This window comes from Mustelus asterias, chromosome 20 (genome assembly GCF_964213995.1).
Source record: "Mustelus asterias chromosome 20, sMusAst1.hap1.1, whole genome shotgun sequence".
Classification (NCBI taxonomy): domain Eukaryota; kingdom Metazoa; phylum Chordata; class Chondrichthyes; order Carcharhiniformes; family Triakidae; genus Mustelus; species Mustelus asterias.
In genome coordinates this window covers 59,896,104-59,921,707 of record NC_135820.1, presented here as the reverse complement: position 1 = coordinate 59,921,707, position 25,604 = coordinate 59,896,104, and the positions used below count along the sequence as shown (strand labels likewise).

The window sequence follows — 25,604 nt, the reverse complement described above, 5'->3', positions numbered from 1 at the left end:
ATAATGCAGCCTAGAAATGATTAGTCCTGAGGGAACCCAAACTCAGAATTGGCTGTTGCCCAGCAGCACGAGTCAGTACTGCCAATGACCAAGTCTATCACTTTGCTAATGATTGAGAGCGGATCGACGGGATGGTGATGAATTTGTCTGTTTTTTGTGGACAGGACATGCACCTGGGCAATTTTCCACATTGTCGTTTTGATGCCCGATTTGTAGTTGTACTGGAACAGCTTGGCCAGGAGCTGGCTACCGTTGTAGCATCAGGCTTCAGTGCTACAACTGGGATGTTGCGAGAGCTTATAACCAGCTGGATCTAGGGCGGCACGGTAGCACAGTGGTTAGCACTGCTGCTTCACAGCTCCAGGGACCTGGGTTCGATTCCCGGCTTGGGTCACTATCTATGTGGAGTTTGCGCATTCTCCTCGTGTCTGCGTGGGTTTCCTCCGGGTGCTCCGGTTTCCTCCCACAGTCCAAAGATGTGCGGGTTAGGTTGATTGGCCATGCTAAGATTGCTCCTTAGTGTCCTGGGATGCGTAGATTAGAGGGATTAGCGGGTAGAATATGTGGGGATATGGGGCTAGGGCCTGGGTGGGATTGTGGTCGGTGCAGACTCGATGGGCCGAATGGCCTCTTTCTGTACTGTAGGGTTTCTATGATTCTATGGATCTAGTGCGTTCACCTGTTTTTTGGAGTGAATTGAACTGGCTAAAGACTGGCGTCTGTTATGCTGGTGGTCTCGCGAGGAGGCCGAGATGGATCATTCATTCAGCAGTTTTGGCTGATGCTGATTGAAGAAAATGCTTCTGCCTTGTCTTCTGCACCGATGTGCTGAGCTGCTCCCTCATTGCGGATGGGGACTTTTGTGGAGCTGCCTCTTCCAATGAGTTGTTTAATTGCTCATCCTCATTCACAACTGGATGTGGCAAGACTGCAGAGCTTTGATAGGATCTATTGGTAAAAGGATTGCTTAGCCCTGTCTATAACACACTGCTTCCACTGTTTAGCAAGCGTGTAGTAATGCGTTGTCTTTCTGGTCATGTCTTTCTGTGGAGAATAAAGCTGAGCGACCAAGTACATGTGTGCGCTGGGAATGTAGTTGTGAGAATCACCTGGCGGCACGGTGGCACAGTGGTTAGCACTGCTGCCTCACAGCGCCAGGGACCTGGGTTTGATTCCCAGCTTGGGTCATTGTCTGTGCAGAGGCTGCATGTTCTCTCCGTGTATGCATGGGTTTCCTCCGGGTGCTCCGGTTTCCTCCCACAGTCCGAAAGATGTGGTGGTTGGGTGCATTGGCCATGCTAAATTCTCCCTCAGTGTACCCGAACAGGCGCTGGAGTGTGGCGACTAGGGGATTTTCACAGTAACTTCATTGCAGTGTTAATGTAAGCCTACTTGTAACAATAATAAATAAACTTTAAAAAATAAACTCTAGTTAATGAAGAGCATCCTCCTGTGTCAGGGGTTGGGGGTTGTCCTTTAGCTTGCCACAGAGAGCATAGCAAAGATTGTACTTAGAAGCCATATCCATGCCACGGTTGAAGATTTGAAGCTTGAAACATTGGGCGGGGGGGAGACCAGTTATATAAAATATCCTGGATCTGGGAGCCAGAATCAAGGGACATGGTGTGTCTGCAAGATATGTTGCTTAGAGGACAGAGGTCAGATGTCAGTTTGTGGCACAGGCCTTTATTCAATGTAGGCCGCACCGCCCCCACCCCTCCCGCCCCCACTGAGGTTGCAACCAGAACAGCTAGACATAGTTTTCTTATTTTAAAAAAACATATTTCATATTTGTAAACTTGAACCACAAATTTTAACTGCTAAAACAATTAAACTTGACTTAAATATTTGACCAAATTCCTGATGGAAACCCAATGCACCCTGTCCATTACATGGAGAAACAATAGGGTGGAATTCTCCCAAGGTCCTGCTGGCATGTTCGATGGCAGGAATGGGGGGGGGGGGGGTCAGAATATGGCGGGAGACCCAGAAATCAGTTTCAAGCTAATGTGAATGTACAGTGAGATCTTCTGCTGGTGCCTGCTATGGTGGGTCAGAAAACCCAGCAGAGGCCAGCGCCAACATCATTGTCATCCCGTTAATAGGATGCAAATGAAGGCCCATGTCAGATTCTTCATGATGTCAGGTGGGAAGGTTCACCGGCATGAAATACATTCGGAACAACGCGGTGTGCAGATGTTGGGATGCATCTGAACTATACCTGGGGCTGCCTCCGGAGTTCAGGATGAGGGTCATCTAAAACCCTGGAACCCAAAACACCACAGCAGTCGGTTGGTGGGGGGAGCAGCAGCAGGTGGACGTTCCAGATTAGGGGTCACAGTGAGGGTCCATCTTCCTGCTTCAGAATGTTCCTGGAGACCCATCTTCATTTTCAGGAGGTCCATCTACTTTCTTCAATAGTAGGTCAGTGATGTTGGACACCTTTTCAATATGGCACCCGGACATGACAGCAGATATCCAGGCCTGTCCCGCCACTGAAAATAGCGTAAAACACCTGGGTGCATGATTAATGAGTTTGGGGCCAGAGGATTTGCCGTGTACTCCCACCAGCTGCTGCAGCAGGAGACATTCCACCTTCCTGCATCAGCCACGGCACTTCGACTGAAAATGTGAGAATTCCACCCAAATTTGTTGCTGAAAGAAAGAGAAATGCTGTCGAAGCTTTTCACCTTGCACTCATCAGGGCAGCTATGCAAGGTAAACCAACAGTAAAGGGAACAACAATTTAAACTGCCTGTGAAGAAAATGCTGATTGGTCCACCAGGCTTTTGTTTAGTCGAAAAAGGTGTAACACTTGGTCCTTCTGTATGTAAAGGACAGGGCCCTGTAGCTTCTAGCATTCGTATGTGGGCATTGTGGCTCATTTACAAACTGAACAAAAGGTTTAGAGACGGGCAATCCCTGGTTCATTCACCAAGCCTCGACCAATCAGAGTCAACCTGTCCAATTTGAATTTGAAACAAAAGCTAGCAGATAACAGTTAGCTGTCCCCTGCTGCATTTCCATGGCAATGCCTCCCCCAATCAAAGTCCACTTGACAAGCAAACAGCACTCTCTTGCCATGCAGTATAAATTGTTGTTCCCTTTACAGTTGGTTTTTCTTGTGTCACTGTCCTGATGAGTGCAAGATGAAAAGCTTTGACAGCATGTCTCTTTTTTCAGCAGCACTCAAGCTGTGAAACGCCAAACAATTAAACATAGTTTAATTAGAAACTGAGTTGGAAGCACATGGAGAATATTGATGACGGAAATAATTGGATCAGAGACAAACAGAAACAAAGATCATCTAAGGAAAGGTCGGACAGAGAAAAATTAGGCAAATACAAACATACCAAGAGAGAGAAAAATCAGTGAACACAAAGCAATCATGCATAGAGACATCTCAGGGATAGAGGAACACAACATATGCAAGGCAAGAAAGATATACAGATAGATAAATTTAATGCAGTAAGGTACAGACATACAAAACAGACACATTGGCCGGAATTCTCTGGCCGTTCACACCCGCCGCCACTGCCAGGGAGGGCGGGGAATTTGGCGCTCAGCCAAACCTCCATTTACTGCAGCAGCACCGGAGAATCCCACTGGATTTGATTTGATTGGATTTGATTTGATTTATTATTGTCACATGTATTAACATACAGTGAAAAGTATTGTTTCTTGCGCGCTATACAGACAAAGCATACCGTTCATAGAGAAGGAAAAGAGAGAGTGCAGAATGTAGTGTTACAGCCATAGCTAGGGTGTAGAGAAAGACCAACTTAATGCAAGGTAGGTCCATTCAAAAGTCTGACAGCAGCAGGGAAGAAGCTGTTCTTGAGTCGGTTGGTACGTGTCCTCAGACTTTTGTATCTTTTTCCCGACGGAAGAAGGTGGTAGAGAGAATGTCTGGAGTCCTTAATTATGCTGGCTGCTTTGCTGAGGCAGCGGGAAGTGTAGACAGAGTCAATGGATGGGAGGCTGGTTTGCGTGATGGATGGCTCGAGAACCTGCACATTGTCTGAAAGAAAATCAGTGCCACAGAGAAACAGTTCTTTGTGGCAAAATGAGAGAAACAAAGGTCAAGCTTAAAGAATTGGAGAACTCAACAAGAACAATGCCGTGGAGACCTTCTCGTTTACTTTAAACGAATTGTCATTTCTGGTAAAGTGTTGGACTTTTTGTGAACATGTAAAACAATAAGCACTAATGTCACACTGTGTACTTTATAACTTACATGTTAGACTGAAAGAATCACTATTTGTTTTTCAAAAACAAAATACTGCAGATATTGGAATTTGCTGAGAACAAATTAAGTTTGCACTCAAAAATGTTTGGAAACGTATCCTCAGGGTGATTTTGAGTTTCAATAAGAATTATCCAATATAATCTTTGCTAACTCCACTTGATTCAGTGTTTGCTGACATTGTCATATCGTCTGCAAAAAGATGTTGCACACCAGTGTAATAAAGTGAGCCAAAATTGTCCAATGGCCCCTGTTGCACTGGACACAATTGCAAAAGTGATCTTTAATCTTCAACGAACTATTCTTCACAATATCAAATGACTACACTGAGGGAAAAATTGCTAAAGTAACAGCGAAAGCAGCTGAACCATCACTTTATTTGGCATGTTTCTATCCTGTCTGTCTTGTGACAGGATGTCAAACAGGAGGGGAACTTGACCTTACAGTTCCTGTGTCCTTTCATACAACAGCCACAATTCTGCTGCAGTATTTCATTTCCTGTGCAAAACATTGACCATCCTGAGACTTGACAACATTGCCTCCCGATGGGAAAAACAGAAGGCCCAATTTGACTGCTAACAAAGATGTACAGAGGTTTTCCTGACAGATGCTGCTGGGATCTGTACGCCAAGATGGACAAGAACATTCTGTTCGAAATCCGCACGGAATTCGTATCACTTCACCTTGAAAACGCAGATCTTTTCATTCTAAAGAGACAGAACAGTGTCAAAAGGGCTGCGCTGTGTTCCTTTAACGACAAACTTTCAGCAACTATGGATTAATATGTAGTTACTGCTTTCGAGGTTACCATGTGCTGCCTTGGACAGTCATGGGCTCATCCCGAAACTGTAAAATCCCGCCCGAGGCCAACGGACCTTCCCATGCTCCCGCCCCCTTGTCCGCTCAATTCCCGTGGTGGGTGGGCTGGTAAAATCCCGGCCAATAACTGGCTATAGCATTATTGCGAAACACTTTTCCTGCACTTTGACACTATATGCAGTTGCAGTGTAAGTGCAGCCTGAATCCAGTACCCAACCTGACACTGGGATGAAGAGCAGCAGGAATTCAGGGGGAGAGTCCTCACATTGTTTTGCTTTGTTTCGGAGTCAGTTTGTGGTTTTATGCTTCAATTTACTCGATTTATATCAATTTCAGTTTAGGATTGAAAATTCTTCCATCTGGGGCAATCTCAAGCAACTTGTTTTTTGATCATTAATTCCTCTGGGGGAATGTAAGCATGGCTGGCAAGCAAGCAAAAGAATTATCCAATATAATCTTTGCTAACTCCACTTGATTCAGTGTTTGCTGACATTGTCATATCGCCTGCAAAAAGATGCATTGTCCACCCTTAATTGCCCTCAAGACTGTTTTGAAATCAAACACAGTCAGACCTGATTAACCCATGCGTGAGGGAAAATCCTGATTTATTCCATTCTTGCAAAGCCAATGGTAGGCCGAGCGGACCCGAATCCATCTCCTTGCTTGCTCCAAAAGACAAATTCAAATTGAATCCAATTCGTGGTCCCCACCAAAGAGACAAACAAGATGCAAGCTGACAAGATGAGGCATTGCACCTCCTCATCTTGGGCTGGATCTTAGCTAAAAGGCCAAGAAGTGTTAAAAATTAAGGCATCAATACTGACAATCACAGAATCACAGAATACTACAGTGCAGAAGAGGCCCTTTGGCCCATCGAGTCTGCTTCGACGCATGAAAGGCCCTGACCTGTCCACCTAATCCCACTTGCCAGCACTTGGCCCATAGACTTGAATGTTATGGCGTGCCAAGTACTCATCCAGGTACTTTTTAAAGGACGTGAGACATCTCGCCTCCACCACCCTCCCAGGCAGCGCAATATCTATTTACGATGTAAACTTGTCAGCTGGGATTGATCTCCATCATCCAACATGGTGCACTTTCCAACTGCTTAGCCTGTACAGCCGAGGCACTCGGATGATTCAACTAATTCAATTTCTCTGCTTCTCAAACTGCCATAAGTTTTGCTGTTGAATAATGAATAACATATCGCCCAACTTCAATAACGTTAAAATAAGGATGCATTGTACGAAAATAAAATGGGGACTGATTGATATGTACAAGTCCTGGTCCAATCATTCTGTGCCCTCTAACCACGCTCACCTGTTTGCTGTGCCTTGGGCCATCAACTGAACATTTCATGTGATTGCGCAAACCCATAAAGTGTTTTACAAACTCCCAAGTTGACAATGTTCAAAGGTGTTGCTTTACCTTATTCCCCGAAGCGCTGGCTGAATTTTAAAACCGAGTCAGACTGATCTCTCTTACCTTTACCGTCAGCCCATCGACTGCAGTGCTCTCCTCATCTTTAAATATACTGTCAAGGATTGCAGCGGGAGACTGCAGCTGGCGCTTATCATCAGCGGCCCCCAGAGTCTCATTATTATCGTGACACAGGCTCCACTGCAATTGGAACAGGAAGCAGAAGCCTAATTAGAGAGTTTTTAATTGATTCAAAGTTTGAAGGCAAAGAAAATCTCTGCGGCAGCGAGCATATTCGTGAATGATAAACCAAGGGATTGTCACTGACCAGCCGGCTTCCCAACCAACACCCCCCGGCTCCCCAACACACCTAAACATGTAAATCTGGACATCAAATATTATCAGAGGATTGTCTCTTGCATTTATTTCCCGGCTAGTTTAAGACAAGCTTTTTGTTTATTTTAGAGGGGTTATAACACATCTTTTAACTTAATAGCTTTGGAATTTTTCAATATATTTTGCTGCAATTGAACTAATACTAGCTTTATAGAATAAAAGATTCCATAGAATCATAGAATAGAATCCTCCAGTACAGAAGGAGGACATTTGGCCCATTGAGTCTGCACTGACCACAATCCCACCCAGACCCTATCCCCATAACCCCATGCCACTAAAGGGCAATTTAGCATGGCCAATTAATCTAACCTGCACTTCTTTGGACTGCTCTCCGACAGTGCATCTTACCCCACCCTATCCCCATAACCTCATGCATTTACCCTGCTAATTCCCCTAATCTACACATCTTGGAACACTAAGGGGCAATTTAGAATGGCCAAAGCACCTAACCTGTTATTCTATGGACTGTGGGAGGAAGCCGGAGCACCCGGAGGAAGCCCAATGCAGACACAGAGGAGAATGTGTAAACTCCACATAGGCAGTCACCCGAGGCCGGAATTGAACCTGGCGCTGTGAGGCAGCAGTGCTAGCCACTGTGCCACCGTGCCGCCCTATTCAAAACAATTAAGTTATATTATTTTCCATTTTAATCAATGAGATAAAAAAGCTCACTCATGGTGTAATCAGTTTCATTAGTACTATGCATTGGGATATCTATTATTTGTAGGGGAATATAAATGTATTGACTACCTGGCTGTTACTGTTGCCAGTAGACGGTTCTATCCTATAGCGTGAAACAGATGGATGAAGCAATGCATTTTCCACTGCACGGCGTGAGCTTGGGTTATTTTTTCCAGTTCCTTGTCAATAATAGAATATAATAAACACTGGGATCTGCCGATGTAGATGATGCTTTTGATCAATTCTGATGGTACACAGCTGGACGATGATTGATTGATTGATTCGTAACAATGCTGCTTGCTGTAAATGCCAGTTTATATCCATCAGGGTGATTTGTAATCATTACATGGCTGTTCAGTGGCAGCATCCATCCGAGTGTTTTTGTGTAGCCCTGCAGGGAAGAAGCATTAATTGGTTACAGTATTAAATGGGCACTGCAGGAGACCTGTGTTTGTTCCCCATTTCATTCAATTTAGAGTCAGGGGCAGAGATGTGGGGATTAAGCAACAGTTCAGTTTGTTAACAGATACAAATGATAGATATTCCCGTGCAGAGGAAACAGATTACACCATGAGTGAAATTTTTATCTCATGGATTAAAATGGAAAATAATATGACCTAATTGTTTTGAATCTATGATTCTGCAAAGCTCGTTTAATTGTAGCAAAATATATTTTAAAATTCCAAAACTATTGTATAAGTTAATGGAAAATTATGGGCGGGATCTTACGGCCTCGCTCGAGCAAGACCGGAATTTCCCGCCCGAAGTCAATGGAGATGTCCACTATCGGACCCTCGCCTGCTGCGATTCTGTGGTAGGTGAGGTGGTAGAGTTCCGGCGTACAACTTTGTAACCAACATGAGAGGGTTGCAGATGATTTTCAGTCTTTGTTACATCATTCAAATCCTCTTCGACTTAATGATTGTATGTAAAAATAAAGAATAAATGACACATGTGGCTCTGGATGGCACAGTGGCACAGTAGTTAGCACTGTTGCCTCACAATGCCAGGGACCGGTTCAATTCCAGCCTCGGGTGACTGTCTGGAGTTTCTGCATTCTCCCCGTGCCTGCGTGGTTTTCCTCCGAGTGCTCCAGTTTCCTCCCACAATCCACAGATGTGCAGGTTGGGTGGATTGGCCATGCTAAATTGCCCCTTAGTGTCCCAAGATGGATAGGTTAGGGGGATTAGCAAGGTAAATACATGAGGCTATGGAGATAGGGCAGGGTAAGATGCCCTGTCGTAGAGTCGGTGCAGACTCGATGGCCCGAATGGCCTCCTTCTGCACTATGAATTCGATGATGATTGTTCTCCTTTTGTACACAGTCATGCTGTTTGGTATTGTCTGCTTGAGTAGGATAACACTGGCGAACCATGGGAAACAGTTTCTTTCTCAGACAGGGCTTTTAGCACTTGGCCATAATTACAACCAGTAGCTTTTCTGTGATGCAGCTTTTGAACCTTATGAATAGGTTAAAGAATGAAATGAAAACTGGCTGTGCCATCCATGTAGCCCAATTACTGTGACAAAACATGTTACCCCATTATGAGCTCTCTCTGTTTATTTAATAGCCTGAGCACATTAAATATCATGGCTGAAATCATCATAGAAATCATAGAAACCCTACAGTGCAGAAGGAGGCCATTCGGCCCATCGAGTCTGCACCGACCACAATCCCACCCAGGCCCTACCCCCACATATTTTACCCGCTAATCCCTCTAACCTACGCATCCCAGGACTCTAAGGGGCAATTTTTTAAACCTGGCCCATCAACCTAACCCGCACATCTTTGTTTCCACCAATACAAGATTCTGATATATTCCTTTCCTTCTTTCCCACACAAAATAATCTAGTATTGCCGTTTCTGCTATTATATAAGGCCAGTGTAATTCGGAACATAATATTCCCTTAGTTCCATCGGTTTAATGTTCATTCACACCTTTCTTTCGGCTCTTTAAGGGCAGCACGGGACCCGGGTTCAATTCCAGCCTCGGGTCACTGTCTGGGCGGAGTTTGCACTTTCTCCCCCGGTGTCTGCGTGGGTTTCCTCCAGGTGCTCCGGTTTCCTCCCACAGTCCAAAGATGTGCAAGTTAGGTTGATTGGCCATGCTAAATTGACCCAAGTGGCAGGGGGATTAGTAGGGTAAATGTGTGGGGTTATGGGAATAGGGCCTGGGTGGGATTGTGGTTGGTGCAGACTTGATAGGCCGAATGGCCTCCTTCTGTACTGTAGGGATTCTATGCATTTATTCTATGGTTCTTTGTCTTGCTCACAAGCTAGAGTTTTGCCTCACCATTTCTCCACCACCTACAGCCACTTTCAACTCCCAACCTCTTCCCTTATTAAGATTGGAGTATTCAGCTCCCAGCTTCTCTTCCTCGTATCTACTGGATAATGCTTTTCACAGAACAAAGTTTCTTCCTGAACTCTGGACAAGAGAGACACAAACAGGACGCACTTGTTTTCTAAAAGAAAGTTATCATTTATTCATTGCCATTGCTATTCATTGAACCATCTTCCTCAGCAATGTGTTCAATGTCTTCCTGCCCTACTCTGTACTCCCTGCGCCTTTCTGTCACAGTCAGTTACCTGACTGCATCTGTCACAAAACATGGCGTGAAATTTAGTAAAGCTAATGGAATGGATTCTGCATTATGAAAGCAAATGGTCTGTCACCAAACACAGAACGCAATTTGCTTGCACTCCAATATGTTTTCCAATCCCTTTTCCCAGCTCAGTGCCTCACCTAACATGAGCCGATAACAAGAGTGAGCTAAAATGTCAGCGATGTGAATGAACAGCCTGAAACCTTTCCGATGTCAGTTATAAAAAGCTTAAAAACTATTTTTTAGGGTAAGACAGCATAACATTGTAGTCTCCAACCAGATGACATTATGGTCCAAGATTTCCGGGAATTATTAAAATGTTTGGAACTGTGCTCCGACCTTGCTGAACACCAACATTTTCCACAGAGCTCAGTTGCCTACATTGGGAAATTAAAACCCCGTGTGAAACATGTTTAGATACAATGCCCCCAATTGAATTAATGACCAGTGGGCCACTGTGTCTTGCCGTGGTTCAGAGTATCATGTTCAGAACCCCTTCCCTCTGTTATTCCTTTTCCAACATTATGTATGCCCATTGGGAAGGTCATTGCAGCTGCTTAATCCTTTGCAATGCATTGGGTGGGGGGGAGGATGGGGGGAGAGCATCTGAAATTTTTCAAGACTGCACTGAGATTAACAATATAAAGTAAAGTATTTATTAGTCACAAGTCGGCTTACATTAACACTGCAATGAAGTTACTGTGAAAATCCCCTAGTCGCTACACTCCAGCGCCTGTTCGGGTACACTGAGGGAGAATTTAGCACGGCCAATGCACCTAACCAGCACGTCTTTCGGACTGTAGGAAGAAACCGGAGCGCCCGGAGGAAACCCACGCAGACACGGAGAAAACGAAAATGGGACCAAAATCACGATTAAATTTCAGTTGTGCCCTCGCAGGTACACGTGACTGTCAGCTTTGCTGCATCTACCTTTCGGGGTGGTGGCATGCCAGCTGATGTCAGATACAGATACGGAAAACACTTCCATTAGAGACACATCTTCAAGTGAAGGTGAAACTATGTAACAGAGTGGGAGCGGTTTTGGTGAGAGCATCTTGAGAACCATTCAAACAATTGGGAAGATTTGCATGTTTTTATGGCATAAAATGACATTAGTTTGGTATGCACATATTTCCCTGGGGGGAAAATAGTGCAGCACATTTAGTTACTCCGTAATTTCATGGAAATGCCGGGCCATATGTTTTGAACAATCGCTATATATTATCCTGAAATCCCTTTGCATCATTTTACATTCTAAAATTTTTTATATTGCAAATTGGGCTGGATTATAGAATTCAAATATCCAATAGGACATTATGATATGCACTTCCATATAATCAAGTACGAGTTATCAAGTTTCTGATCAATGGGGTCCTCTATATTCAGAGGGACGGCACGGTGACACAGTGGTTAGCACTGCTGCCTCACAGCGCCAGGGACCTGCATTCAATTCCCGGCGGCTTAGGTCACTGCCTGTGTGGAGTTTGCACGTTCTCCCCGTGTCTGCATTGGTTTCCTCCGGATGCTCCGGTTTCCTCCCACAGTCCAAAGATGTGCGGATTAGGTGGATTGGCCATAGTAAATTGCCCCTTAGTGTCAGGGGGACTACCTGGGGTAAATGTATGGGGTTATGGGGATAGGGCCTGGGTGGGATTGTGGTCGGTGCAGACTCGATGGCCCAAATGGCCTCCTTCTGTACTATAGGGTTCTATGATTCTATGATGTATCTGAAGTCATTATATTAAATAAATTATGATGAAAACAACACTGAAGTGAAGTTAGATGGGAAAACTAATGTTATAAGCATTCATCATGTGAAATTCCGAAGCCTGCCATTTTATCAAGATGATCATGTCCACTAAAAAAAGCAGACAGATGAATACCATCTGAAGGAACTAATAACCAAATTTCCCGTGCTGCAAGTTCTCCCACGATCGGTCAAATAATATTTTTAATTTTTGTTAGAATTTATCATTTTAATTCATTTTTTTGCTTTGCAATTGAAAAATACATTGAAGGTTTACATTAAAAATCAACATCTGTAAAGTATATTTATTAGTCACAAGTAGGCTTACATTAACACTGCAATGAAATTACTGTGAAATTCCATTAGTCGCCACACTCCGGCACCTGTTCGGGTCAATGCACCCTAATCAGCGCATCTTCCAGACAGTGGGAGGAAACCGGAGCACCCGGAGGAAACCCACACAGATATGGGGAGAATGTGTAAACTCCACACAGACAGTGACCCAAGCCGGGAATCGAACCCGGGTCCCTAGAGCTGTGAAGCAACAGTGCTAACCACTGTGCCACCGTTCCACCCTGATAGATTAAACCACAGTAAATCACTTTGGCAGAATGATCGCAGATGTTCTATTGTTACGAATTATTGTTACAAATCTATTTTCTACCCAGTACACTTCAGTGCTAAGATCCCTCTTCAGGCACTTGGCTTTGCTCAGATTGTTCCACCACTATCAATATGAAAATCTTCCCTCTGGTACATTTGCACTTAATGGCATTTCTTTAAAGATGCAAGCAGGAGTATTATGACTTGGTTCTGTCTTTTGCCTCAATTCTGTTGAATTGGGAGCACCCTTTATGAAGCATTGCCAGTGCCTTCGTGCAGTCTATATTTTCTCAACTGAGTCATTGGAGGTTATTTTCAACTGACGGCTGCCCAGGCTGCCGATCTTGGGAAATGAAGAACCAGCAGTTAAAACATCATTTCTTTAAAAATCATCTGGCCTATTGGTTTTCCCATTAGTACTAGGTTTCCATGGCCATGCTAAATTGCCCTTTAGTGTCCCAAGATGTGTAGATGAGATGGATTAGCCTGGTAAATGTGTGGGGTTATGGGGATAGGGCAGGGGAGAGATACTCTAAGTAGTCTCACAACACCAGGTTAAAGTCCAACAGGTTTATTTGGTAGCACAAGCTTTCAGAGCGCCGCTCCTTCATCAGGTGAGTCAGTGCAGACTCAATGGGCTGAATGGCCTCTTCTGCACTGTATGAATTCTATGATTCTATACTCCACCCCTCCCATTCTCCATTTCTAACTCTTTGTGAGAATTTCAAGGTTAGCTTCCACCCCACAGAGGGTAAGAAGCCTAAAGTTTTGAAATTCTTTGGTTGCGGGACATGTAAGGCAACCCACATGTCAATAAGCATTACATGGAAGATTGATGATATGTACAGGAGCAGATCAGAGGTTCAGAATCCTCCAGACTCCCCAAAGCCTGTCCACCAGCTACAAGGCAAAAGTCAGTAGTGTGACGGAATACACTTCCCTGGGTGAGTGCGGCTCCACAACACTCAGAAAACTTGACACCATCCCAGACAAAGCAACCTGCTTGATTGCTACCCCTTCCACAAACATTCGCTCCCTTCACTACGGATGTGCAGTGGCAGCAGTGTGTACCATCTACAAGATGCACTGCAGGAACTCACCAAGACTCCTTCAACAGCACCTTACAAACCCATGACTGCTACCATTTAGATGTGATGTGGAGATGCTGGCGTTGGACTGGGGTAAACACAGTAAGAATTTTAACAACACCAGGTTAAAGTCCAACAGGTTTATTTGGTACCAAATGCCATTTGGCATTTGCTACCAAATAAACCTGTTGTGCTTTAACCTGGTGTTGTTAAAACTCTTACACCATTTAGATGGACATGGGGTGTGTAAGGTGAACATTCATTTATCTCATACACTGAATTTGTAGATGGAGGATTTGTGGGGTGGGAGGGGCTTCTGTTGCTCAGTAACAGATTCTGTTATCTGAGAATCAATGCTGTAGCTGCCTGTCTCACACACCTTGCTGTAATATTGCTCCTAAAACCAGAGGGCACAACCTCAGACTAAAGGGACGATCCTTTAAAACAGAGATGATGAGGAATTTCTTCAGCCCTGAGAGCGGTGAATCTGTGGAACTCTTTGCTGCAGAAGGCTATGGAGGCCAGGTCATTGAGTGTCTTTAAGACAGAGATAGATAGGTTCTTGATCAATAAGGGGATCAGGGGTAATGGGGAAAAGGCAGGAGAATGGGGATGAGAAAAATATCAGCCATGATTGAATGGTGGAGCAGACTCAATGGGTCAAGTGGCCTAATTCTGCTCCTAAGTCTTATGGTCTTATGGTTTTATCCTGACTTGGAAATGTATTGCTGTTCTTTCACTGTTGCTGGGTTAAAATCCTGGAACTCCCTCCCTAACAGCACCGTGGATGTACCTCCACCTCATGGAGTGTGGCAGTTCAAGAAGGCAGCTCAACACCACCTTCTCAAAGGCAATTAGAAATTGGTGTTAAATTCTGGCCTAGTCAGGGACGTGTACATCCCATGAATGAATAAAGGAAAAGATGATGGAACTGACTTTTCAGATGAGGCTTTCAAGAGACAGTATGTACGTAAGGATGTGAAGATAGAGATCCTGCTGCACAATAATAGTCCCCTGTTGAAGCACTAGGATTGAGTGGTAGTAGGTTGTAGTAAAATTAAAGTGCATGAGATTGGCGTTCGTGTATTGAGATGGAAAGAAAACTGATTGGCAGACAGGAAGCAAAGAGTTGGAATAAACGGATCTTTATCCAAGTGGCAGACAGTGACTAGTGGGATACCGCAAGGATTAGTGCCAGGACTCCAACTATTCACTATATATAATAATTTAGGTGAGGGAACTAAATGTACTATCTCCAATTTGCAGATGAAACAAGCTGGATGGGAGGATGAACTGTGAGGAGGATGCAGAGATGCTTCAGTGTGATTTGGACAGCTTAAGTGAATGGGCAAATGCACCTCAGGTGCAGTATAATGCGGATAAATGCGGCTATCCACTATGGTAGTAAAAACAGGAAGGCAGGTTATTATCTGAATGGCTATATATTGTGTGAGGGGAATGTGCAATGTGACCTGGTTGTCCTTGTACACCAGTCACTGAAGATAAGAATGCAGGTGGAGCAAATGGTCTGTTGGCTTTCATAGGATTCAAGTACAGGCACAGGAATGTCTTGCTGCAGGGCCTTGGTGAGGCCACATCTAGAATATCGTGCGCCATTGTGGCCTCCTTATCTGAGGAAGGATGTTCTTTACACAAAGGGAGTGCATAGAAGGTTCAGCAGACTGATTCCTGGGATGGCTGTACTGACGTCTGAGGAGAGACTGAGTAAGTTAAGGTTATATTCACTGGAGTTTAGAAGAATGAAGGGTGATCTCATAGAAGCCTATAAAATTCTAACAGGACTAGACAGGATAGATGCAGGAAGGATGTTCCCCCTGGTGGGCAAGTGCAGAACCAGGGGTCACAGTCTAAGTCTGATGAGTAGATGAGATGAGTAGAAATTTCTTCACCCAGAGAGTGGTGAGCCTGTGGAATTCTTTACCATAGAAAATAGTTGAGGCCAAATGATTGTTTGTTGTCAAGAAGGAGTTAGAGATAGCTCTTAGGGCTAAATGAATCAAAGGGGTGACCCTCACAGCCCCAGGGACTCGGGTTCGATTCTGGCCTCGGGTCACTGTGTGAATCCCCGTGTCAGTGTGGATTTCCTCTGGGTAACAGAGGTTTACAGCATGGAAACAGGCCCTTCAGTCCAACTTGTCCTCTGGTTTGCTCCCACAGTTCATAGATGTGCGGGTTAGGTGGATTGGCCATGCCAAATTGCCCCTGAGTGTCATGAGGACTAGTAGGGTAAATACGTGGAGTTACAGGGAGAGGGCCTGGGTGGGATTGTTGTCGGTGCAGGTTCAATGGGCTGAATGGCCTCCTTCTGCACTATAGGGATTCTATGATTCTATGATATGGGGGGAAATTGGGAACAGGTTACTGAGTTGGATGATCAGCCATGAGCATAATGAATGCTGGAACAGGCTCAAAAAGCCAACTGGCCTACTCCTGCTGCAACTTTCTATGTTTCCATGTAAGGGATTTATATACAAGGCAGTCCAGTGCATTTTTATAAGCTGTAAGTGACTTCTTATGTTTTATCTGCTTTCAACAAGTCATTAGACTTCTCAAGGTATTATGCAATTCACTGGGTAGGGTTGAGTATAGAAGAGACATTTACTGCCAATCTCACCACCCTCTGCCGGGTAAGTGGCACAGCTCTAAATGCCCTCTCCCCAAGCCTCCTCCACAAGCAGGCAATCTCATGCTGGAGGACATCCCACCCCTATCTAAGTCATGAACTCGTCAGAACCTGCTCACGGCCTCTGCAGCCTTCTGGGTAGATCTCGGCCCTTTAAGCTGCTCCAGCACTTTCATTGAATGAGTCAAGAAGGGAATTTTAGAAAAATGTTTCATTCTGGCCATCCCATAATTGGCTGTGCCTCTTCACGCCTTTTCCCAAGGCAGAGTCCCTGTCAAAAACAGGAATTGCATCAAAAACCTCAATCAACTTTACCCTCGAAAATTTATCAGGCAAAAAGCCCCTCCCCCCACAACAGAAAATATTATGTGTAAAATATATATAAAATAAAAAGTACATAGACCTTGGACATTAAGATGAAGATAATGTAATTTTAGATTTCCATTCACAAATGAATGTTAACGATTGGTTAAATTGTTAATCGTTAGCTCCAATAGGAGAGTTGCGCTTAACTCAGCAAGTTGACCTTCATTAAATAAAGTTCATGCAATGCTTGCTGGAATTTCAAAATATTTTGGCAGGAGGAAAGATAGCTGTCTGAGTTGGCTCATTAAGACTCATCAAATAAAAATATGTTAATTTGAACGAGCCGTACACTTATCTTGACCTTTAGTACATGTAGTGTGGCCACATTGACAACACATGGAGAACCTTCAAGAGGGATTGGGCACAGCGTGTGACTAATTCTGTTTGACTGCAGAAGCTTAATGAGGTTAAAGAACCAGTTATTTGTGAGAAATTCTCAGGGCAGCGTGGCCATTGAGGATTAGGCAATGGCTGATTCATTTAATTAATTCTTCACATTCATTTTCACAAGAGAAATGTGGGAGGATTCCAGATCCTATGACTAAGATGGATGAGGTATAAGTGGAAGTGCTAATGAATGTAGCAATCAGTAAACAAAGATTGATGTAGACAATTGAGGAATTGATGGGTGATGGGTCTTGTTCCTTGCTGCTGCACTTTGACCCTGAGCACTGTACGAAAGTAAGGGTCTGAACAGGCGGCGGATTGACATAAACAATCTGTAGCTCTTTACTAACAAGGAATGTACCTGGGAATCAGAAAATTGATCATGTGAGATTAATTTTTATTAAAGGATATAGACGCGACCTGAATTGTAGATGAGTAAGCTGAACTTCTGAAGTCCAAGAACTCTTTCAGAACTTTCTGAAAATAGAGTTAGTGATTCTCGATTGAAAATACAGTTAGTCAACAGCAATTAGTCTGGCTTGGAAGCTAGTGATTATGCTTCACAAATTAACTGAAGAAAAAAGACTTTATAGCATCTATAGAAAGCATTTCTTGTTCCAAAGTGCCTTACAAGCAACGAAGCACGTTTTGGGTTTAATCACTGGTGTAACATAGAAAACAGACCAGCCAATTGGACAAAGCAAGTTCCCACAAACAGGAATATGATAATGAAATCATCTGCTTTCATTGAATCAGAGAATTGTTACAGCTCAGCGGGAGTGTCTGCACCGTCTCTCCAGATGGGCAATTCGCTTAACGCCATTCTCCCTGCACATTCTTTCCTTTTTAGATAACTTTAATTTCCCTTTGAATGTTTTCACTGAACTTGCCTCTAGTACAATCTCAGGCAGTGCATTCCAGACCTTAACCTTAACCACTTGCTGCATGAAAAAGTGTTTCCTCCTGACACCTTTACTCCTGTTACCACTTACTTTAAATCTTTGGCCTCTCATTCTCGATTACTCTGTCCAAACCCATCATGATTTTGAACACCTCTATCACATCTCCTCTCAGCCTTCTTTTTTCCAAGGAAAACAGTTCTAATTTCGCCAATCTATCTTCAGAACTGAAGCTCCTCTTCACTGGAATCATTCTTGTGAATCATTTCTCCACTTTCTCCATTGCTTTCACATCCTTCCCAGTGTGACACCCAAAACTGGATGCCATACTCCAACTGAGGTTGAAGTAATGTTTTATACAAGTTCAACGTAACCCCCTTGCTCTTGTACACTATGCCCAGTGAATCAAGCCTAAGTTACTGTATACTTTATTAACTGCCTTCTCAACCTGTCCTGCCATCTTCGTGGACTTGTATACAAATGCACTCAGGTCCCTCGGCTTTTCCATCCCATTTAGGTATGTGCCTTTTGTTTTATATTGCTTCTCCCTGTCCTTCCCTCCAAAATGAAGCACTTCACCTTTCTCTATGTTGAACTTTCATCTGCCACGAGCCCACCATTCCACCAACTTGTCTATGTCCTTGCAGTTCACAATGCTTCCAGGTTCCATATCATCTGCAAACTTTAAAATGCCCAGTGCACCAAGGTCCAGTTCATTAATAGATATTGAGAAAAGCAAGAGTCCCAAAACTGATCCCCGGGATAATTCCACTGCAAACTTTCCTCGGGCCAGAAAAACATCCATTAACCAACATCACTCTGGGTCATCTGTCACTCAGCCAATTCTGTCTGCGTGTTGCTACTGTTTCTTTTATTGTGAGCTATAATTTTGCTACAACCGGCATGATTTCCTGTTGACAGTGCAGACAATCGGGAAAGGGAAGGGGTTCTGATTGGGCTTTCATCTGCATCCCAATCTGTTTCATGCCAGTTCCTGGTGAGAATTGTGACCCGCTACAGCGGGCAGTAGTGGAAGAACATGCCATCATTTTACACCGTGATGTGGAGATGCCGGCGTTGGACTGGGGTAAACACAGTAAGAAGTCTAACAACACCAGGTTAAAGTCCAACAGGTTTACTTGGTAGCTTTTGCTACCAGTGGCTTTTGCTACCAAATAAACCTGTCGGACTTTAACCTGGTGTTGTTAGACTTCTTACATCATTTTACACCAGCATGAAACTGATATTTGGCCTTCCTGCCGCATTCTCTTCCCTCTCCCCCTTAAGACCATAAGAAATAGGAACAGGAGTAGGCCCCATCCACAATGAAAACTGCTGCTGACAGCATGGGAGAATTCCCCCAGGGAGTGCAATAATAAGTGAGCATCAGTCAGTAAGGAAGGTAGTGACTTGAGAAGTTCCTTGGAAGCTGTAACTGGGTTGAACCTGAGTTGAAAATACCATGTAACGTGCAGTAAGAAGTCTCACAACACCAGGTTAAAGTCCAATAGGTTTATTTGGTAGCACAAGCTTTCGGAGCGCTGCTCCTTCATCAGGTAAGTGAAGAGTTGGGTTCACAAACAGGGCATATATAGACACAGACTCAATTTACAAGACAGTGGTTGGAATGCGAGCCTTAACAGATAATCAAGTCTTTACAGGTGCAGACAATGCGAGTGGAGAGAGGGTTAAGTAAAGCTTAAAGAGGTGTGAATTGTCTCAAGCCAGGAAAGTTAGTGAGATTTTGCAAGCCCAGGCAAGTCGTGGGGGTTACAGATAGTGTGATATGAACCCAAGATCCCGGTTGAGGCCGTCCTCATGTGTGCGGAACTTGGCTATCAGTTTTTGCTCGGCAATTCTGTGTTGTCGTGTGTCGTGAAGGCCGCCTTGGAGAACGCTTTCCCGAAGATCAGAGGCTGAATAAACAAGGCCAACACACCCGGTCATCCCATTATATCAGGCAATGGGACCCTGTGTGAGAACCTCTCCAGCTACGTCGAGGGCATCCTGAAACCCATTGCACAAAGAACCCCCAGCTTCTGTCGCGACACTACAGACTTCTTACAGAACTCAGCACACATGGTGCAGTTGAACCAGGAACATTCCTCGTCACAATGGATGGCTTGGCACTCTACACCAGCATTCCTCACGATGAAGGCATTGCTGCAACTGCCTCAGTACTCAATGCCGACAATTGCCAATCTCCAGAGACAATTCTACAACTCATCCGCTTCATCCTGGACCACAACGTCTTCACCTTCAACAACCAGTTCTTCATCCAGACACACGGAACAGCCATGGGAACTAAATATGCACTCAATATGCCAACATCTTCATGCCCAGGTTCGAACAAGACCTCTTCACTGCACAGGACCTTCAACCGATGCTATACACTAGATACATTGATGACATTTTCTTCCTTTGGACTCACGGCAAACAATCACTGAAACAACTACACGATGACATCAACAAGTTCCATCCCACCATCAGACTTACCATGGATTACTGTCCAGAATCGGTTGCATTCTTGGACACACGCATATCCATCAAGGACGGTCACCTCAGCACTTCACTGTACCGCAAGCCCACGGGTAACCTCACGATGCTCCACTTCTCCAGCTCCCACCCTAAATAAGTTAAAGAAGCCATTCCCTATGGACAAGCCCTCCATATACACAGGATCTGCTCAGATGAGGAGGATCGCAACAGACACCTCCAGACGCTGAAAGACACCCTCAAAGGAACAGGATATGGCGCTCAACTCATCGATCGACAGTTCCGATGCGCCACAGCGAAAAACCGCACTGACCTCCTCAGAAGACAAATACAGGACACGACGGACAGAGTACCCTTCATCGTTCAGTACTTCCCCAGAGCAAAGAAGCTACGACATCTTCTCTGGAGCCTTCAACATGTCATTGATGAAGGTGAACATCTTGCCAAGACCTTCCCCATAACCTCACTGCTTGTCTTCAAACAACCGCACAACCTCAAACAGACCATTGTCCGCAGCAAACTACCCAGCCTTCAGGAGAACTGTGACCACGACACCACACAACCCTGCCACAGCAACCTCTGCAAGACATCCCGGATCATCAACACAGATGCCATCATCTCACGTGAGAACACTATCCACCAAGTGCACGGTACATACTCTTGCGACTCGGCCAACATTGACTACCTGATACGCTGCAGGAAAGGATGTCCCGAGGCATGGTACATTGGCGAGACCATGCAGACACTAAGACAACGGATGAATGGACACCACTCAACAATCACCAGGCAGGAGTGTTCCCTTCCTGTTGGGGAACACTTCAGCAGTCAAGGGCATTCAGCCTCTGATCTTCGGGTAAGCGTTCTCCAAGGCGGCCTTCACAACACACGGCAACTCAGAATCGCTGAGCAAAACCTGAGAGCCCAAGTTCCGCACATGAGGATGGCCTCAACTGAATCTTGGATTCATGTCACACTATCTGTAACCCCCACAACTTGCCTGGGCTTGCAAAATCTCACTAATTGTACTGGCTTGACACAATTTACACCTCTTTAACCTATGCTTAACCCTCTCTCCACTCGCACTGTCTGCACTTGTAAAGACTTGATTACCTGCTAAGACTCACATTCCAACCATTATATTGTAAATTGAGTCTGTGCCTATATATGCCCTGTTTGTGAACCCAGCTCTTCACTCACCTGATGAAGGAGCAGCGCTCCAAAAGCTCGTGCTACCAAATAAACCTGTTGGACTTTAATCTGGTGTTGTGAGTCTTCTTTCTGTGGCCACCCCAGTCCAACGCCAGCATCTCCGCACCATGTAATGTGCACAGGGATAACCATAATGCATTTAAGTCTGGAACATGTTTCACGTGTATATACATTGGGCATAATAATTAATGTAGAAAGGTATGGAATAAAAGTGATATTACTTCTTATCAGCATCCTTCCTATAAAAGGTAGTGTCAATAATATAGGACAAATAAGTATAAGGGTGCATTAAGAGAAGCATGAGTATAAGTCAAAACAGGTTAGTGCTTCCATCTCCCTGAAACACAAAAGTAAACTTAAAGAATAATTAAAATTCAATTATCATCATCTGCGCTAGATTGAGTTACCCTATAGTCTGTGTTAAGGGTTTGTATAAGTGCACTTTGTCTGCAATCTGTTATCCCACACTATAACAGTGTATTTTGTAAGTACAGCATGGGCTGTGAACCAGTCTTACACACCCTAAGTTTATAAAAGCTGCTATATGAATGCAATTTCTTTCTTCTAAGTACTTTATATATTTTTTGGCTACATGGCTTTGGTTGGCATTGCTGCCTCACAGCGCCAGGGACCTGGGTTTAATTCCAGCTCGGGTCACTGTCTGTGTGGAGTTTGCACGTTCTCCCCATGTCTGCATGGGTTTCCTCCGGGTGCTCCCACTGTCCAAAGATGTGCGGCCTAGATTAATTGGCCATGCTAAATTGCGCCTTCGTGTTGAGAGGACTAATAGGGTAAATACATGGGGTCACGGGGGTAGGGCCTGGGTGGGATTGTTGTCAGTGCAGGCTCGATGGGCCAAATGGCCTCTTTCTGCACTGTAGGTACTCTATGATATGTATCTGTGCAAGCATTCACATGAGAATCACGTTAAATAAAAGAAAGGCTTTGTTTCAAGTGATTTGCAATCGACAGCATATGAGCAAAGGGAGGAATATGTTGGTCAATATGTGAAGTTTTGGATCATAAGCCCAGTGCAAATTTATACTGGCACAGTGGTAAATTCATGAATTTTGCAGTAGTAATAAGCTCTATGTGCGTCACATAAAATTACCATTTTTGAACAGAAAGCTAAAGATGCTTGATGGTAGGAGGAGAATTGAATTCACTAGTTGCTCAGTATTACCTACACAGTTCTGACCGCTGCAGGCTGCATTTTTAATAGAATGGCCATATGCATTTCCCCTCCCCCCCCCCCCCCCCCCCGTCCTCTCCCCCCCACACACAAAACACATTTCTTTTCCCATCAGTTTATTTCAGAGCAGAAATGTTCAGTCTCTCTACGTGGATCACTGTTAAGTGCGTTTTATGCACAGTTACACCGATCAAGGAGGAGAACCATTTTAGTTTGGTCCAGGGGCTGCTGCTTGCTACCTGTGGAACACAACAGGTGTGCACTTTCAAGAGAGATAACATGGGGAGGAGGTGAGGAGGGGGTGACGGGGGGGAGAAAATTGAACACTGAATAGAAGAGAACTTTGTTTGAAATTTAATAGGCAAATGATTTTTGTCTTCACAGCCCGAGCAGTAATCTGGCAGAGAGAATTGGCAGCCTTTTATAAAACCCTTTTGTTTCAATGGACAGAAAATCAAGCAGTTCAAGGGGAGGTCAGTCGATTATGCCAGATTACTGCCCAGTCAGTGAAGGTGAAAATCTTCCCCATGTCATCTCCTAAATAAAGTTACCAAGATATACATCTGAATGAAAACTGCCGAGCAATTTAATAATTCTCTACCAGGGTAAATGGCTGCTGTCTTACTGTGCTTTTGCTGATAACTATTTACAGTACACATGTGAGGGAGCAAGAGAGATTCAAAATAGTTATGATGCAGTAGTCAAATTTCCATGTTAAAATGGTTCTATACAATGGTTTTCAGGGAGTGCAAGCATTGTCCTGTGTAAAACAAAACGATTCTAACCTTACCTGCATCAAACCACAAATTCCTGAAGAACCATTCAATTTTATTCATTTATTAAAACTACACCACGATTTCAGTGAACTATATACAATGCCAAACCTTTGCACAGATGCAAGACTGGCAAATATCAACCAGAAGACAGAGATTTGATCTTGTTCCTTTTGGAAGTACGGAATTTTTAATCAGCATATTTCTGTCAAAAATGGAAAATTCCATGTGAAATGTATTCATAGGAATCTAACTATTCATACTTTTGAACATGAGTTCAGAGACAACACTTGGAAGGTTTATGACAAAACACTACAATCAATATTGGCACGTCAGTTATGCATAATTAATTGCTGGAGCCTTCAAACACAATAAAAGCACCTGCACTTTCAGATTTAAAGAAATGTTCGTCAAAGCACTGAGATTTCTTTCTCAGAGCGCTGGCCCCTTTTTTTTCATCAACAAATGTCGTTTGATAAGATGGCTGTTTGATAAAAATTTATTTCAAAGTACCAACTTGTCTTTATCTTCCTGCAAACATAAAGGAAACTAGCAAAGAAGCAGAAGGAAACACAGAACAGCACCCAACGAGAAATGGAACCTGTGGTAACAGCAACAGACAAGAGTTGTAACAAACACAGATCAGCTCAAAGAGATGATGCATGTAAGTCCTAACATGGATTCGCCATGAGCACCAGTTCAGAGGTATTAGATTTTCATCTGTGAGTGATTAAAAAAAACTAGGAAGATTTTGACGTTAGACTATCAACATTACGTGAAATTGTCTTGGTTTTTCGCTTTGTAGACTAAGTGAAATGATCTAAATAAATACACCTTTTTTAAAAAGTAACAATCCAATCCTCCCAAACTATACTTTAATTCCTAAATCTTCCGTCTGTACCAAAAAAAGCTTATCTCAAGTATTTTTGTCTCGGATATAGCACGATATTAGTTTCTTTAATTCCGTCATGGTACCAAAGGGATTAAAAACAGCCTCACTCATCGATACGGTTGATATAGATATTACTTCTCTTATCGCAACCGAGTCTCTGCAGGAGGGTCAAGGTGTTTTACTCAAATACAAACAGCTTTTCGGATTTGTTGAAATGTGAATTTGATTTGTAGCTTTTTTGAAATTAACACTATTATTTAAAGTTGCTTGTTTCCTGAAGGCCATTTCTCAACCCGGCTGGTAAGAACTAACAAGAGCTGTCGTATAAGATGACATTCCAGTTTAGCTCAGCATTTGTGACGACCTTATTATTTTGTACTTGCTTAAGGATATCCGAGGCTCGCAGCCTGCTGTAAAACGCAGTGTGTCAAGGTCACCGTTCACTTGTTCCTGATTAATAATGGTGTTTGTAAATTAAAGTCTAAGTCCCAGTCTTCAATGTTATTATTTCACATTCGAAGGAACGTTGAAGAGCATGAAGTTGCACATGATAAAATTTGTAAGCCATAAAAAGGGTTCCCTATTCAATCCCTGGCAAGCTACCTAGATACCATAGCAAGTTTGGTGAGCAGAATACGTGTAAATAATTACTTCATATTTGGATTTGACTTAAGTTCAGGGATTGGAGAGCTTGGATGGTTAGAGTATGATGCAGAGTGATGCCAACAGCATGGGTTCAATCCCTGTATTGGTTGTGATAAATTATGGAGGCCTGCGTCCTTTCCTTGCCCCATACTTGATGTGGAGTGGTGCCCTTCGAACTTTCTAACCAATTGTCTCTCTCTAAAGGAGAGAGATGTTCATGGCCCTTCAGTGGTCTCTGGCTAATTACCAGGTTCATGTGCCTTTAATTGCACTGAGCATCCTGCCGGTGCATTTATGCATAATAGCGCAGAACATGAAGGGGTCCAACACTAGCTTGTGTTGGGTCGTTCAACAAAACATTGAGACCATGGAGTGAGCAGTCAGCTCTATGGCCACTGCAGTGGGTAATACAATGACTGAGAATCTGGTGACAGCTTCGCTGGGGTCTCAGACTGCTGATATCATGGCTTTGGGGTCTAGTATCTACTCAGCCAT

General features: G+C 43.9%; 1 protein-coding gene across 2 annotated transcripts in view; it reads left to right on the top strand.

The window, feature by feature from the left end:
• Positions 1 to 25,604, top strand: part of ptprt (protein tyrosine phosphatase receptor type T) — a 999,403-nt gene that overhangs the window by 803,110 nt on the left and 170,689 nt on the right. For both annotated transcript variants that reach the window (XM_078236146.1, XM_078236147.1), the window contains exon 15: positions 24,118 to 24,236. In XM_078236146.1, the coding sequence (XP_078092272.1) occupies positions 24,118 to 24,236 (119 nt within the window). The remainder of the gene's footprint in view (positions 1 to 24,117; positions 24,237 to 25,604) is intronic.